A 17,937-nucleotide genomic window follows, 5' to 3' on the forward strand; every position below is an offset into this window, starting at 1 on the left:
AAAGCTGTTTCCATTGTGATTACTAACTGCTTAAAAAATACCCTGTTTTAGATGTTTAACATTTTTAACATGGCAGAAATAAGTGGTTGCTGGAGTGTTACTATAGATGGTCTGAATGGTTAATAATGTATTTTAAAACTCAAACCCATGTAAACAAAGCCCAAACAAACTTACTGTCAACTGGAATGAATTTTAATGAAAATATAGCTACTTTTTTTCTAAGGATATTTTGCCCATGTTGCGCCAAATCTTGCTCCAAGAAGTGAACTCGGTTGAATAACTGCTTATTGGAAAATTGCATTAATAAATGTTATTAATCATCGAACACTTCACTGTTTATCGCGCTGTTGTCATTTTTACAGTAATAAACCGGTCTAGACTGTGCACCTCCACGGATGGTGTTGATTTAGTAAACTTGCTTCAGTGCGATCTGCCCAGATACAAGTGAAATCATCGCTCTCTATTTTCTGATTGGTTAACTTTCATCCGCCATTTTCTCCTGTTCACTCCTGCTCCTGCGCTCGGTTGTTGCGCAGCTGTATTTCAGACCTCAGTAAATATCAGGATATTTGATACATAACTATAAGATTTCCAGCCATGGGCTCTTCTGTCGCGACCGAGGGATTTGTTCTGCTGTGTGTTTTTCTTCTCTGTGGGCCTTCACTTCAGACAGGTAACTTAACGTTAAACGATCACACTTAGCTGTTTTTGTCAGAGAAAGAAAGTGAAAGTAACTCTACTCTTCCTGGTCTAAAACGGCTTTGTTACGACAGAATTTAAATTTGGTTACGAATGTATGCTAACATCGTACATTTAAAAGTGTATCTATATACTCTATATATAAATAATTATATACGAGTTTTGTCAACTTAAAGCAACTCTCCACGAACTTGATGTCCTAAACGTTAATCAACATGGCAGCAGGGGCCTATATTCACCAGCACCCTTATTATTGATCATAAGATCGAGACCAGGATTAGACACAAATACAGGCCCAACTGGGGTATGTTTTATAAACAATACTAGTGTTTTTGAACCATACTATAGTAAAGTACTTGAATTAATTTGTTGTGGTAATTCTATAGTTGCTGTGGTAATATAACTAATAACACATTACTTTACCCAATACTGTACTAAGTTTTCTACAACTATAGGGTATATTATACTACAGTTTACTGTAGTAAAAACTAAAGTATACTACAGTATTTATTACAGTTTATCAGTTCACTATAGGTAATGCTACAGTACGCATTCATTAGCAAAGTGTTGTAAATAATACTATAATGTATATCATGCACTTTACTATAGTATGGTTCAAAAACACTATAGTATAAATTACTATAGTATTGTTTCATTATGTTAAAAAGAATACGATCCTTCAGGATAAACTGACATTTTGACATAATGAACTAAAATATGAATTTCACTTTATCCAGCTTTATTCCTGTGTCTCTCAGCGAATTATAGGTCTGGCTTTATATATTATAATATATTTAGTCTGTTCAGTTCCTTCTGTAACTGAAATGGTTCATGACTGTAGAATCCACTTCATGTTTTATCTGCCATTTCCTTCAGAAATGTACCCCTTTTATCACAATTACTCCAATAGTTGATATAATGCATATAATATTTCTCTTTATTGCAGAGAAACACTCCCTGTATTATATTTACACGGCGTTGTCCAAACCTGTCGATCTGCCGGGCATCTATCAGTTCACTGCTATGGGTCTGCTAGATGACAGAGAGATTGACTATTACAATAGCAAGGAACAGACAAAGATTCCCAGACAGCACTGGATGGAGGAGAAAATGCAGGAGGATTACTGGGTAAAAGGCACCCAGTCCAGAAAGAGCAAAGAACAGTGGTTTAATGTGAACGTCGACATTCTGATGAAACGAATGGGACACAATGAATCAGGTGAGGAACTTAGAAATATGTATATGCAGGTTAAAATGTATCAATGAACATTTTTTATTATTTTATTATCATCTCACAAATTTAATTTGTGTCTGTTTCAGATGTTCATGTTCTTCAGTGGAGACATGGTTGTGAAATTGAGAAACAGGGAGATGAAGTGAAGTTTTCCAAAGGCATTGATGAGTACAGCTACGATGGAAACAACTTTCTGTCTTTTAATGATAAGGATTCTCAGTGGATTGCTCCTGTTGCTGCAGCTCTTCCAACCAAGAGAAAATGGGATAATGTGCCCATCCTAAACCAGTACACCAAGGGCTACCTGGAGAAAGAGTGTGTGGACTGGCTGAACAAGTTCAGAGGATATGGAGATGAGGAGCTCATAAACGGCTGTGAGTAAATGAACAGTATTTGTATTTGTTGATGATCTGCAGCTGTCATACAGATATAACTCACTGATAAACTGTTCCCTGTGTCCTCAGCTCCTCCAGTTGTTCATGTGTTTGCAAAAAGGTGCACCAGTGACAAAACCAAGCTGAAACTCACCTGTCTGGCCACTGGCTTCTACCCCAAAGATGTGATGTTGACAATAAGAAAATATCGCTCATCCCTGCCTGAAGATGGGATTGAATCATCAGGAGTCAGACCAAACCATGATGGAACCTTCCAGCTGAAGAACAGTGTGGAGATCCCTCAGGATGAAAAAGCAGATTATGATTGTTTTGTGTTTCACAGAACCCTCAAAGAGCCAATTATCAGCAGATGGGGTAGGCAAAACTGAAAGCATTAAATCAATCATTAATGCAGTGGCGTTTCCTCAGAGGAAGCAAGGGTGGCAGTGCCTCCTTGAAAAATGGGATGAAAAAATACAAAAATAAAACAAATTTTAAAATAAAGTGTCTAAATTAGTGTAGAAAATGTAGAAATGACAAATTTTCTAAAGTAGAACTGTTCAACAGCAACACTGGCAATAAAAGTTACAGTTAAATTTTACAGATTAAAGTTACAGCATCTCCCTTGAATTGAAATGACGCTTGAGTTTTAATAGATCCCCTAAAGCATGCAGTGGGTTGTAATAGTGAATCTACGTATTGAATCTACATCTACATATTGATCTGAATGAATAAAATTGTTAACGGGAAGACTAATTTAAAAGTAAGTATATAGTATACAGCACCCACTCATTCACCATATCAAAAAACATCCACCATATCAAAAAGGGATATTTGACAAAACTACAATGGAAATGGCTTTTTCGCATTTACAGGTCACCTTGCATAGGTAAAAGTCACATGATCATTCTTTAATGTACTATAACCTCAAAAAACACCTCATATTTGACCGCTTACATGAGCATTGACTACACAATGCTTGTATGAGGGGCTTTCCTTGCCATTAATGTTTGGATAACCCCTTATTTAGACATTTAGACTTATGCACACATCTGTGGTGCATTGGCCACTCTAGTCAATGCTTGTGTTTAACTCTGCTTTGCTAAAGAAGCACGCCTACGTCTCCTACTATAAAAATGAATGGCTAGTGCTGTGGCTGCAACCACAGCACTATACCCTGCAATATATGTAAACCTACCAATACCCATCACCATGACTTATCGTGAGGGGAAAATAAATGTTTCGGTCAGATAACATTGGTTAATGGAAATGCCATCATTTCACAATACTTTTTTTATTGACATTTATAAAATATCGCAATAAAGTTTTGCGCAAATCTGTAATGGAAACACAGCTACTACTACTAATAATAATTTTTATCATTTTTTAAATTTGTAACGGCATTATTAGAATTATTTTGGAATAAAGGTAAAAAGGCTTAAAAACACTACTAGGTTAGGCAATTTACTCGACAGCAAAGCAACAGCTTTCAGTCAGTTTTATTTACTCTCATTGAGTTAAGAGCATCAAAGTTTCCCTCAAATGCAAACTGCAATTCACCATTGCACAGTACAAAACTATTAAATATATAATACATTGTTTGTGAGCTCTCCTATGACAGCAATAATTTAATGCACAAATAAATCATCAAGGTGCTCTAAAAACCGGTTACAATCATGGACAGATTGCATTTGCATCAGAGAATCGGGAATATGCCATGCATAAACTCTTAAAGTCATGAAATCAAAATTGACAATTCTTATTTTTTGATGGAATACTGTAGTGTTTATTACAAATAATTTATCTGTGCACTTCATTATTTTTTTTTAATTCATGTGCCCTCGTAATATTTAATCAAAAATGTTAACCTCCCCTCCCTCTCAAAACGACTCCTCTACTCTTCCGGTCACGAGTAATGGTGCAAGGGCAGAGCTAGTGACGAAAGGGGTAAACGCTGGGATAAACAACAGGGGGGAAAGCTGAAGCTGATGCTTCACTTTATAGCACTGACACCAGTCATGAGGGAGTATGTTACCCTTAAACACTGAAAAGATATTAGGATATTATGACAACATTACTCTTAGGACATCGCAAACTAATTTGTTTTATGAATATATGACTTAACCTGATGGAGGACGTGCTCAGTCATTCAGGCAGTCTCTCTCTCTCGCTCTTTCTTGTGCGCGCGCTGTTTAGACATGTTTTGTGCCGTTGATCGTGGTCATCATCCCTAATAAATAAAACATTTATTCATGCTTGGGTGTCAGCGGTGAATCCAGTGGTGAGAAATCCCCCACCACTATCTGCAAACTGGCATTTCAGATCTGCCTCCATTTTCTTAGTAACACCCCAACTTCCAACGATGCAATCAATTCTTGAAGGACAAAATCAAGTCCCGCCCTCTCATTTCAGATGCCGTTTCACTCGTATATACGTCATGGTAGAGAAGAAAAGACAATCGCAACTTCCGTTTCATGCCGACCTTAAAAAGTGAAAACACACTCAGCTGCTATCACTGGATATCATGAATAATTATGAGACTTACTGTAACGTAAGAAAAAAACAACCTGTGACATTAACATTGATTTTAAATCTACGATACAATAATGGCACTAAAAAGCTTAAAATTAACCAGTTTACAACCAAATACAATTCAAATTAATGTTTGCTAACGTCGTTTTCTATAATGTGCATTGCAACACAAAAACCTCTAAAATTCTATGACCCCTTAAAATGACTCTTGATTAAAATTTCTGTTCTAAATTTGGTATATTATTGCATTTGTTATATCAGTGCAATTGCATTTATTTATTTATTTTTTGCAGATGGAACATGCACAGACTGCAAAGCAGGCACTACCCTGGTTAATGGAACTGCGGTTGGAGTTGGAGTTGGAGTTGTAGTTGTAGGACTTGTTGTTGCCGCAGCCATCTGCCTTTACCTTTATATGACTGAAAGGCTTGGTGAGTATTAAAACATGATTACAGATTCTGGGCACATTCTTTTTTATATTTTTAATATTAAATATTAATATTTTAATATTAGTATTAAATAATTATTTATTATTATTATTCTCTATTATTATTACTCTATTCTAATTTTATTCTTTAAAAACAAAATTGTCCCTTTTAGACTTGCACTCTATTCATTTACTGCTTCATTAATGAAATGCCTTTAACTGAAAATTGAGTGTTTAATCTTGTCATTTTACATTATTGACACACTATTTTCCTATTTTGATATTGTGCAGTTGCTTTGACACAATTTTTTAATTGTTAAAAGCGCTATATAAATAAAGGTGACTTGACTCGACTTGCTTGTTTTCTTTAAAAAAAACAAACTATCTAGTTTTTCTAATCTTCCTGTATTCTATCTATTTGTTTTCTTTTTATTTATTATACAATTAACAAAAGCAAAAAAGGCCTCTAAGACTAGCTTGCTTTATTCTTTTTCTATTCTATCTGTTTTCTTTTTATTTATTATATAATAAAAAAAGCTTGCTGCGTGTACTGCGTTAGGCTAACTGAGACTTGTTATAGCACTTGTGTATCATTGCTCTTTTGTTGATTTTGATTGTCCTCATTTGTAAGTCGCTTTGGATAAAAGCGTCTGCTAAATGAGTAAATGTAAATGTAATAAAAGTGCTTCAACTATTAGAATTGAAAGGACTGCTTCAGACAAAGAAAAAACTATTGTTTCACGTGGGCAGTATGAATGACAAAAATCTTGAAATTGTTTAAATCTATATTCATTTGGTTAAGTTGACAAACAGCTAAACTCTGCTTATCAAATATACACACTAATAAAATTTTTTTGTTGTGCTGTCCTGACTTTTCTCTGTAACTGATAGTAATGATTGTAACTGTATTTATCATCTTTATTTGTAATCCTCTCTAGATTGCACACAACGGAATAATACCAATGGAGCAGTACAAGGGAATCATGCTAATGGAGTAAATGTCACACTTCTCCCAGGTAAACTGCTTCAGAGAAATAGATAAGTGTTATGGGGTGTTCACACATACAATAGTTTTAATCACTAGAGGTTGTGAGGATGTGAACGCTCCTGCTGGATGTTTTTAATGGGCTGCTCACTGGTTATTAACAATCAGACCTCAAATTCGATGGATTGCTTTAAAAGTACATAGTGACTATATTTTGACAGGGGGTCAGTTTTCCAGAACTAATAATGACCTGTTTAATTATATTTTGTAGTGCGGTTCCCAAAAGCATTCTAAGCAAGTTAGCAGTATAGGTTAACGATTTGGTGTTTCCCAAAATCATAGCTCCAATGAACAATCACAAAGAGCATCGCAAAGTTATCTTAATATGACGAAGACTTGCATAGGTCAGCAATAAGCAAGCTTACAAGCAGTACAGTTTATCTTTCGTTTCATATTTACACAAATTTCAGTCCGAAGCGTAAGAGCACAGACAGCGCTAGTGCAGCACTGAAGAGGGGGTCTGAAGTGACAAAAGGGGACGATGCTGTAGCGCAAAGAAAGATGCAGATACTGAACAACTTATTAAAGGTGCCATAGAATGCATTGATACAGTATTTTAAATTGTTCTCTGATATCTACACAGAAGGTATGTGGCTTAGGTAAGGGCAAAAAATCTCCAGAAACGATTTTACATGTCCATTTACAACCCTAGGATTTCTCCCTAGAATGAAACGGTCTGTTATTGGCTTATTTGGCAGGGTCATGAATAATAATGAGCTCTGCTCTGATTGGCTGTTTCACAGTACAGCTCATCAGCAAGAAGGACGCACAGGGAGGAAAATATATATTTAAATACTTTCTCTCGCAGTTATATCGTCGGGTAATTATACTGTATATAAAACGCGGGCATCAGGGAGCCGTTATTAATATGCGAGGCATTGAAACTGCTTTTGAACGATCCATCGATCACGTTATAGTTTCACTTTCAAGAGACGCGATCACACAAACTATGTTTACATTATGGAGCAACAGTACTTACCACACATTTCACAAGATCAGATGCTTGTCAGTGGTGCTCAGGATCTGTAAGTCATTCGCCATCATCCTCATCTCTCCTTACTGAGAGTGAAATCGTATGTACTGTAACAGGCTACCGCTAGCAAGGAGCTAACCATGTCCCTTTAGTGGCTCGCGTTATTTGCTTTCTGTGCCTTTCTGAATACAGATTGGTCGGTGTTATGTTCTGATTCGCCTGTTTTTCAGTGGTCTTTTTTAATCACGAGATTTACATATGAAGGAGGAAACTATGGTGTTTGAGGCTCACTGTATGTCATTTCCATGTACAGAACTGTTATTATTTAAATATGCCAGGGTAAAGACAGTTTTTCATTCTATGGCACCTTTAATGGCAGAATGGTAAATAGTATTACTAAATAAAACTTTAGAAAAATTGCCTAGCCAACACATAAACAAAAATGTCTCAATATCTATTATATAAACACATTTTAGACCACCAGATATAAATGTCTTCCATAATTTCTGCAGTTACCATAATACAGTCCAGTTTCTATACCACCACCACCAAATATAATTAATTAATTATTATTATTGTTTATTTGTATAATTAATTGTCTGCTTTACTTTAAAACTAGTGCTGTCAAACAATTAATCGCATACAAAATAAAAGTTTTCGTTTGCATAATATATGTGTGCTCTGTGTATAATTATTATGTGTATATATATATATATATATATATATATAACAGTATATATTTTGAAAATATTTACATTTATCTATATTTATATTCATATAATTTATATTATAAATAAATTTAATATACAAACATAACATTTTTCAGAAACATATACATGCATGTATGTATTTATATATACATAATAAATATACACAGAACACATACATACAGTACATTATGTAAACAAAAACTTTTATTTTGGATGACTGTTTGACAGCAACACATAAAACACATGCTTGTTGTATTTTACATGAACAAATGTATTTTACACTTCAATAATGTAACAAACCACTTTGACCTGTTTAAGAGATGCATAATTTCATGGTAAATTAAACTTAATAAGCGTTCTGTTAATTATATTTTGTATTCCTCTTTGGATTTCCAAGGACATAACCATATCAATGGACATGCAGAATCCAATGGAGGTAAGCAGTGAACAGTGCAGATACAGCAGAAATATCTGCTTTCTGAAATAATGTGCAGTGATTACATAACAAAACAAATGTAATAATAACTGCATAAAAGTGTTACATAATTATTATAACAAAATGTTCAGAATTTAGCCATTTTTGTTGTTATGGTTTGCTGTAGGTGATTGTCTTTAGGTGAGATGGCATTAATGCATTATCATGTTAACTTCAACAGCCCTAAATTCAACACAAGACCTTTTCTTCACGTAGAAATGATAGTCTGACATGCTTTTTCACCAGATGGCTTATGGTGCAGATAATTACTTTTATCAGCAGATACAGATTATTGACAGATACTTTTGTGCATCCCCAATTACAAGCATACAGTACATTTATGTGTGAAGTTTACTAAAATACTCTTCTATTTTTCTCATTCATTTCCCCTATTAAAGGAAGCAATGGAACGACAGACATCGTCTAGCTGTAAAAGAGGGTATGTATTGCTGTATTATGCTAAAGAAATAAATCTCATAGTCATGTTTTACTGCAATATTGATTATATGACTTCTTTTTGTGCCATAGGAAGCAGGAAAAGTAGTGACTGAAGATGGATATGGTCTTTGATTTTTTTCTTACTTTCATTAGAGCTAATTATGCTTTCTTCAATTCTCTAAGTGTGAAGATCTGGACAGACAGGTTACTGATAGTTTGTAATGACTATTTTAGTCATGCTATTTTCAGACTGTGTAATGTGTAATAATCCATGTTCATGTGTGATGAAAAAGGACATGAAATATGGGGGATTTTTAACTTTTACTATCATTAATTTCAAAGGAAAATGTAAAATATCTGGAATAACACCTTTTGCTTTCTTTTGCCTAACAAATGAAGTTAGGAAAGCAGTAGTTGTTCACTGTTATAGCCAAAAAGTTATTTAAATTAGGTCAAACGTTTCAGTGGATAGCCATATTTTTTTGTTACATTAATGCATTTGGCAAAGGCTTTTATCCATTGCATTCAAGTTATACATTTCACCAGTTGATACATTTCATGAGACTCGAGCTCATCACACATTACTAGAGCTTGTTTTACTGTTTGATTGACAAGAGTATTGAGGTCAAGTATGAATTTGTCAAATAAGTGCTGCGCTTAGGCTTTGAATAAGTGATGCTACAGTGTTATTTTTTGGTTGCAAATCAGTTGTTTAGTGGAAGATTTGGCCTTGTTGATGAGCTGCAGATCAGCTTTATTTTTTCTTCAGTATTAATAGCATTCTTTCACCATGCAGAAATAAAGCATGAGACACCACAGATCATGTCATGAGTAAAGTTAGCACAACTGACTGAATAACAGATTTGTTGTTACCTAAACATTTTAAACAGATTTGTGTATAACAAGTAAAAAGAATTGATGTTATATAGCAATATTGTAAGTTAAAGGTCACATGCATTTCATAATATCCACCTTATTTTTCCTGTAAGAGCAGATGTGGCCATTTGTAAATTTAACTGGTCTGGCTTCTGGTGTCATCCGCTTCTAATAGTTTTTAGCCACACAAAAACAGCTTGTTTTGCTGCTTGATATTTAAGAATAATATGGTGATAAACCACCGTTTTCATGTATTATCTTAATTTTGAACACACTGGTTTTTAGCGCTCTCGCTAACTTTGAGTTTAAGATTGTTGAAGTGTTTTTACATGAAGTAAATAAAATGTTTTTTTTTTTACTTCATACTAAATGTCTAGAACCTCTTTTTTTGGGGAGGGGTCTTAGGTTTTATAGATTTCTGGGTTCAAATAACTTGAAACACACACATCGAGGTCTCACGGGTTTGAAACGACATGAGGGTGAGTAATTAATGACAGAATTCTCATTCTTGGATGAACTGGCCAGTTCAGCATGTAGCAAATGAACAGTAAATGAAAAAAAATTAAATCAGCAATTGGTATCAGAATCAGCCCGTGATCAGAAATGTCCATGAAAAACCATGATCAGTGCATCTCTTAGTTTTTGTAGATAGACTACTGCTTAGTTTTCTCAAACAGTCATAACTTTAACTCACTATTAACAAGAAGTCACGAGCGAGCGAGTACTGGTCCACGATACACAGTAGGTATACACACAGTGTTAGTGTGTACCTGGTATTCCCTATGTTTCGGGGGCCCAAATGTGTATGTATATATATTTTGAACAATAGTCCCAGGCTATATAGGGGTGCTGTCCGGCTGGACCGCCTCAGATCGTAGTGGTGGCCCGCTTGGATCCAAAAATGCCAGCCCTGACTGTATAATCAAAAAGCTGTTATAAATAAAGAGTTTAGATTAATAACATCTCACATAGACTGCACACTGAATCTAGATGATGATTCTGTTATCAACAACAAACCAATATCACCTGGTTGCAGTCTCTTTTTGGTATTCCTTGCCATAACAAATGTGCTTTACATCCACAGTTACAGCAGGCCCCCAAAAACATGTTATCAAGTCAAGGGTCAAGAGCCCAACTAAAGCAAACACTAATCACTTTGATGGTAACATCAAACAAAACAATAAAACATCAAATTCTCAATAAGTGCTTTTGTAGATGTCAGAAATAAAGTCAGTCTGGTTAGTAATGAGTGGAGCTGGTGATTCTGTTTGTGGAGTCGTTTAATCATCCGCTGCTGAGATTTAATGTCTTCTTTTATATCAGCTGATTTCATCTCAGGCTGTGACTGTATGTTTGGAGAAGGGTCTTATAATAGAAATCTGTTAGCTGCGCGTGCTCTCATGTACGGAAGTTCTAAGCGGCCATGCATTATTATAATTTTTCTGTCTTGTTTTCTCGTGATCACGACTTAATTTTCTCGTGATCTCGACATAACGAAAGTTGTTTTGTCGTTATCACGACTTAATTTTCTCTGTGTATTCGGCATGAGAAAATGCTATAGAAGCAGCATCATGGATGATCGTATTCGCTTTTACTTTGATCAGGGACTCACTCAAACTGAAATAATAAAAATAAAAATATGGTATAAGTACCATCCCAAATATTGAAGGTGTTGTGTGTGTGACCGACTACATTGATCCATGATAGAATAGTACTTGCCATGCATATTCATACTCGGACATTTTAGCTCTGTGTCTGTCAGTGATTGAGGACTTACACATAAGTGTTCGACACTTGAGAAGGAGGCTGTCGGGTCTGCAACTTTATCGTCGAAGACAATATAGGGACCCTGATTTTCTCACTATAGCTACAATTACGTCGTGAGAAAACGGTTTTTAGGTTGAGATCAACAACTTTCGTTATGTCCAGATAACCACAAAACAACTTTCGTTATGTCGAGATCACGAGAAAATTAAGTCGTGATAACGACAAAACAACTTTCGTTATGTCGAGATCACGAGAAAATTAAGTCGTGATAACGACAAAACAACTCGTTATGTCGAGATCACGAGAAAATTAAGTCGTGATCACGAGAAAACAAGACAGAAAAATTATAATAATGCATGGCCGCTTAGAACTTCCGTACTCATGAGCTCACCGTGTGATGTCACTGCGATAGTGTTGAGAAACCGGAAGTAGAATGCCCCCCAGTGACCAATATTTGAACCTTCTTCTCTCAACCTGCTCAACATTTTGAATTCACAATGATACTCGCATATTACTCTCACTGTGAGGAGAATGGTGTGATGTCTGTGATCTCACGTGGTGACTGGGTAGTAAACTACTTTTAGTAACTACTAATACCACATGGGGGGAAACTAGTCATGTTTAAAACCTTAGTTAAAGGGATAGTTCACCCAAAAATGGAGATTCCTAACCTGGAGTAAATGATTACAGAATTATCATTTTCGGATGAACTATCCTTTAAGTAAAAGTATTATCTTGTATACTCTAATAAGGTATTGAGAGTAAAAGTAAAGGTATACAGTATTGTTGCCTACTTCATATAACGTTATTGTTGGGTAAGGTAGTTTAATCTACAACAAAGCATCATGTTATAAAAGACCATATTTTTAAAGTGTTCCTGTCCTGTGAGGAAAACGCAACCGAAGCTCAAATCGGATCCCAATTTTCCGCATAAGCATGTGATCGGCACTCCACGTAGCTCCCGCACTACTCTCGATTGGAAATTAATGACTTCCGGTCTGTTGCTTGTCGTTCGTCGGAGAAAGTGGAAAGGCGGCTGGCACAACACCGGAAACCGACTTTCCTCGCGTGCACGCGCATGACGTCATCCACTAGACAGACACGGCAGTCTTTTTATTTTTATTTTTATTGAACAGTGTAAACTTTACAACCAGGCCTGGTACAAAATGCTAAATTTCTTAATGAGTCAACAGACAAGCATCATAACATAAAGGAGAGGAAAAAAAAAATACTAGGGGTTTGCAGCAAGTTGAAGATTTTCTACTAAATTACAGAAATTTACAGCATTCTTCTTCTTCATTCGTTTCAGCGACAAAAAATAATGATACAGTTCCTTGTGAAATACATAGAAATTTTGAAGAATTTTCAAGGATCAGTTCTTATGCAAAAAACAAAAATAATTCCCAAGGATAATAATTGTGTTAATTGCTAAATCATGTCTTTCATCTTTCAAAAATAAACCAAATAATAAATTTTCCTTTGTTAAAACATTTAAATCTTCAAATCTAGGAAATAACCAGTAATGCAAATCTTCCCAAAAAGCACAGGCAAATTTACAATCATAAAAAAGATGTTCCGTAGTTTCAATTTGATCATCACAAAAGGAACAGTTGTTAACATCAAGGCCAAATCCACATCTCAACAATTCTCTAGAAGGATATACTCCATTAAGAATTTTAAAATGGACTTCCTTTGCCTTTGGTGCAACTGGAAATGTCAAATATTTTGAAAACTTCACCCTGAGAGAAATATTGGAATACTACATTTTTATTTAAAGAAAATGGATATAGTTCATTAACAAAAACATTCTGAATTACAGTATTGGATAAATTTATGTTAGTAATAGAAACTCCATTCACCAAAAGCTGAGGAAGACAAAGTGTTACATTATTTTGAGATGAATTACAACACATCTGAATTATAGATTGTGGGATAGCTTTGATGATGTTATCATATTGTTTTCTGTCAAATAAATTAAATTTGGAACTAAAAGTTTCAAAAGACATTACTCCGGTATTATCTAATATATATAAAACAGACCATATTGCTTTCTCCCACCAGTTTTTGTAGAATAAAGATTTGTTCCTAAATACAACATATCTACAGTTCCATAAAGGGACATTATGGGGACTGAAATTATGCTTATAGATCATTTTCCAATAAAGTAAAACCTGTTGATGAAACACTGATAACTTAACAGGGAGGTCATAATCGCATCTATGGATACCTCCTAATTTCATAAATATTTGACTGGGGATATGAAACCAAGCAGTCTTTTTGTTTAGTGTAACTATATATATATCTTTTTGTTTAGTGTAACTATATATATATGTCACGGTACGGCGAAGAAGCGCCACAAAAAGATGAGGTCAGGGTCCAAGTGCAGGTGAGGTGCTTTAATCAAACAAACAGAAAGGCCAACACGGCACAAAACCCAAAACAGAAAATGACTGGGATACAAAACGGCAGTCCAGTGCATGTATCCCAGACCACAGCAGACACTAGAAACAAAAACCCCAACCACGCATTTACAAATCACAATCAACAAATAGACAACGAACCAGCCCAGGACTGCAGACACCAGGAGAATAAATAGGGAGACAAACGAGGAGGACACAGGTGAAGTCACTGAAACAATAACGAGATAACAAGGAGGGCGGGGTCAGACAATAGACAGGAGAGCACATGGCACAAACCACAAACAACAAGCCATGTGCTCAAACAAACACACAGTGACATCTGGTGGCCAATCAGGGCACACCAGCAGGACGTGACACAACCCCCTCTCTAAGGAGCAGATTCCAGATGCTCCACAGTAAAAAAAAATGTCTGGGAGGGAGGTGGGCCAGAGGTGGATCAGGGGAAGGGATGGTGGGCCAGGCCCATGTAGCGGCAGAGGGCCTGACGACACCTCTGTGCCAGGGTGCCCGCAGAGCAGGAGGCCAAGGCGGGGCAGGCAGAGCAGGAGGGTCGTGAGCGGACACCGCCGCCTCGGAAGCCTTGTGAGCGGACACCGCCGCCTCGGAAGCCTTGTGAGTGGACACCGCCGCCTCGGAAGCCTTGTGAGCGGACACCGCCGCCTCGGGAGGATCGTGAGCGGGCACCGCCGCTTCGGAAGCCTTGTGAGCGTGCACCGCCGCCTCGGAAGCCTTGTGAGCGGACACCGCCGCCTCGGAAGCCTTGTGAGCGGACACCGCCGCCTCGGAGGACCTGTGAGCGGGAACCGCCGCCTCGGAGGAACTGTGAGCGGGCACTTCCGCTTCGGAAGCCTTGTGAGCGGGAATCGCCGCTTCGGAAGCCTTGTGAGCGTGCACCGCCGCCTCGGAAGGATCGTGAGCGGGCACCGCCGCTTCGGAAGCCTTGTGAGCGTGCACCGCCGCCTCGGAAGGATCGTGAGCGGGCACCGCCGCGTCGGAAGCCTTGTGAGCGGGCACCGCCGCCTTGAGAGGATCGTGAGCGTGCACCGCCGCCTCGGAAGCCTTGTGAGCGGACGCCGCCGCCTTGGGAGGATCGTGAGCGGGCACCGCCGCTTCGGAAGCCTTGTGAGCGTGCACCGTCGCCTCGGGAGGATCGTGAGCGGGCACCGCCGCTTCGGAAGCCTTGTGAGCGGACACCGCCGCCTCGGAAGCCTTGTGAGCGGACACCGCCGCCTCGGAAGCCTTGTGAGCGGACACCGCCGCCTCGGAGGACCTGTGAGCGGGAACCGCCGCCTCGGAGGAACTGTGAGCGTGCACCGCTGCCTCGGAAGGATCGTGAGCGGGCACCGCCGCTTCGGAAGCCTTGTGAGCGGGCACTGCCGCCTTGAGAGGATCGTGAGCGTGCACCGCCGCCTCAGAAGCCTTGTGAGCGGACACCGCCGCCTCGGAAGTCTTGTGAGCGGACACCGCCGTCTCAGGAGGAATGTGAGCGGTCACCGCCGCTCGCACCAACATTATTGGGGGTTCCCGCACGCTGCGCATCAGCCCAGGATGCTCCGCCGCCCGCCGGATCGCCGCCTCGGGAGAACTGTGAACGGGCTCCGCAGCTAACTCCACCCTGAGGGCTGAGCCGCTCACCTGCAGAGCCAGGTCAATGTAGTCCTCTAGCGACTCCTCGGGGTCCCAATATGGCACCAGGGACTTGAAGGGCTCGGCCAGGCCTCCGTAAAAAAAAACCATGAGGCAGGTCTTCTCCATATCCACCAGCCGAGCCACTCCAATGAAATCCCTGGCGTACTCCTCCATGCTCCGGTCTCCCTGACGGATATTGAGCAACCTCCCTGCTGGACCCATGTCTGGCTGGTTCGTTCTGTCACGGTACGGCGAAGAAGCGCCACGAAAAGATGAGGTCAGGGTCCAAGTGCAGGTGAGGTGCTTTAATCAAACAAACAGAAAGGCCAACACGGCACAAAACCCAAAACAGAAAATGACTGGGATACAAAACGGCAGTCCAGTGCATGTATCCCAGACCACAGCAGACACTAGAAACAAAAACCCCAACCACGCATTTACAAATCACAATCAACAAATAGACAACGAACCAGCCCAGGACTGCAGACACCAGGAGAATAAATAGGGAGACAAACGAGGAGGACACAGGTGAAGTCACTGAAACAATAACGAGATAACAAGGAGGGCGGGGTCAGACAATAGACAGGAGAGCACATGGCACAAACCACAAACAACAAGCCATGTGCTCAAACAAACACACAGTGACATCTGGTGGCCAATCAGGGCACACCAGCAGGACGTGACATATATATATGTGTTCAGAGACTGTAGTTTCCACACAATGAATGAACACCACGACAGAATGAAATTGCAGCACATTTAAATGATCAATTTATTGAATGCATATAGATTCGGTCATAAGTGCGTTAGGAATAGAAACAGTTTTAATATGTGGTTGTTTTGACTTGTTTTGTTTTGTACTTTGATTTTTATGTTACTGCTACTTTTTATTAAACTGCTACATTTGGGTTCAGTAATCCTCGTGTCAGTCTCTTTTGTGTGTGTGAGAGATGGGGGGGGGGTAGAGAGAGAGAAAATGTTTACTGATTAAAGAATGCATGAATAATAATATGAATAATAATTCCTTAATCAGTAGCCTAAATTCATACATTGTACCTGCCAAAAACATAACCTGTTTATTAGATCTATTGACTGGGGAAAAAAAGGTTTGAAGACTCCAAGCCCCAGGATACATTTTTGGAGATAGCTTCTATCAGCAGGTGCATCAGGTCTCTTGCAGTGCATATGCAGAGACAGACTAAATACACATAAAAGCAATATTCTTTTAAATCCCAGATGGCCAAACCTATACAGTAAGAAGCCTGTAATCTAGGGGAGTATGATGTCAGCAGGGGTTGCCAAAATCATACTCCCCCATCTAAAGTCAGCTTTGCATGGTCAGAGATAAAGTGCCCTCCAAAAGTATTGGAACAGTAAGGCCAATTCCTTTATTTTTGCTGTAGACTGTAAACATTTGGGTTTGACATCAAAAGATGAATATGAGATGAGAGAGGTATATTCATCTGGATCTGATACACAACTTAGAAGATAGCACCTTTTGTTTGAACCCACCCATTTTTCATGTTACCAGAAGTATTGAACATGTGACTGACAGGTGTGTTTTGTTGCCCTGATGTGTCCTATTAGTTGATTATTCAAACAATAAATAGCACTGAATGTCTGCGCTCAGTTTCAGATCCGTGCAGACTGCATTTATAGTTTAGCCTATACTATATATAGTATAGACGTGTAACCAACATTGCTTTCATTTTAAGACTTTTAAGAATTGTACTTTATTTATTTATCATTTCTTGCAACCCCTTTAAATGGTTAAATGCGCTATATAGGATTTTGACTAATAGCCTAAAGCATAATATATTTGCAGATGTTTAAGAAACATGCTAAGTGAACATACTTGTTTTTCTGAAAAACAATGGTACAGTCAGTTATTGTCCTTTGAAACTGTGCATTCCGGCCCGGGATGTGTGTGTTTGTTATGGTTAATAGTTCAATAGTATTTCTTCACCCGGGTTGCCAGTTGGAGGAAAACACCGCGTATTTAATTTCATTAATGGTCATGAGCGCTCGTCTCTGTTGGTGTCGTTAATAAACCTGCCTGTGTGTCAAGTCTGAGGAGGAGGTGCAGGTGAAAAAAATATATCCAATATTTTGAATTTGAACTGCGTCAATCCTACATGCAGCACATTTAAAGAAAGTTTTTGATAAGTGTTTGTTGTTTAGTGTGCATGGACATTTATGTACGACTAGAGATTTAAGGATATGAAAAGTGTGTGTATTTTCATATGCATTGTTCCCCACTTGAGTTCGTAAATTGTTAATGTTCAATAAAAACTAAAGAAGTATATTGTGCTCCTGTACAGTAAGCGGCGCTGTGTCT

The 17,937-nt window shown here is 38.3% G+C and overlaps 1 protein-coding gene across 1 annotated transcript; it reads left to right on the forward strand.

Moving 5' to 3' along the window:
- Positions 1 to 505: 505 nt before the first annotated feature.
- LOC306885544 (H-2 class I histocompatibility antigen, Q10 alpha chain-like) lies at positions 506 to 10,146 on the forward strand. The gene is made up of 9 exons (XM_079442144.1): positions 506 to 673; positions 1,646 to 1,918; positions 2,020 to 2,307; positions 2,398 to 2,682; positions 5,133 to 5,270; positions 6,205 to 6,282; positions 8,392 to 8,430; positions 8,868 to 8,908; positions 8,998 to 10,146. The coding sequence occupies exons 1-8, from the start codon at positions 598 to 600 to the stop codon at positions 8,894 to 8,896; spliced, it is 1,206 nt and encodes a 401-aa protein (XP_079298270.1). The 5' UTR covers positions 506 to 597; the 3' UTR covers positions 8,897 to 8,908; positions 8,998 to 10,146.
- Positions 10,147 to 17,937: the final 7,791 nt, after the last annotated feature.

This window comes from Barbus barbus (assembly GCF_936440315.1).
Source record: "Barbus barbus genome assembly, chromosome: 19".
Taxonomy (NCBI): Eukaryota; Metazoa; Chordata; class Actinopteri; order Cypriniformes; family Cyprinidae; genus Barbus; species Barbus barbus.

Coding starts and splice junctions, on each gene's coding strand:
- LOC306885544 (XM_079442144.1), top strand. CDS start 598: ATGGGCTCTTCTGTCGCGACCGAGGGATTTGTTCTGCTGTGTGTTTTT. Junction 1,919..2,019: donor AATGGGACACAATGAATCAG/GTGAGGAACTTA, acceptor TGTCTGTTTCAG/ATGTTCATGTTCTTCAGTGG. Junction 2,308..2,397: donor TGAGGAGCTCATAAACGGCT/GTGAGTAAATGA, acceptor CTGTGTCCTCAG/CTCCTCCAGTTGTTCATGTG.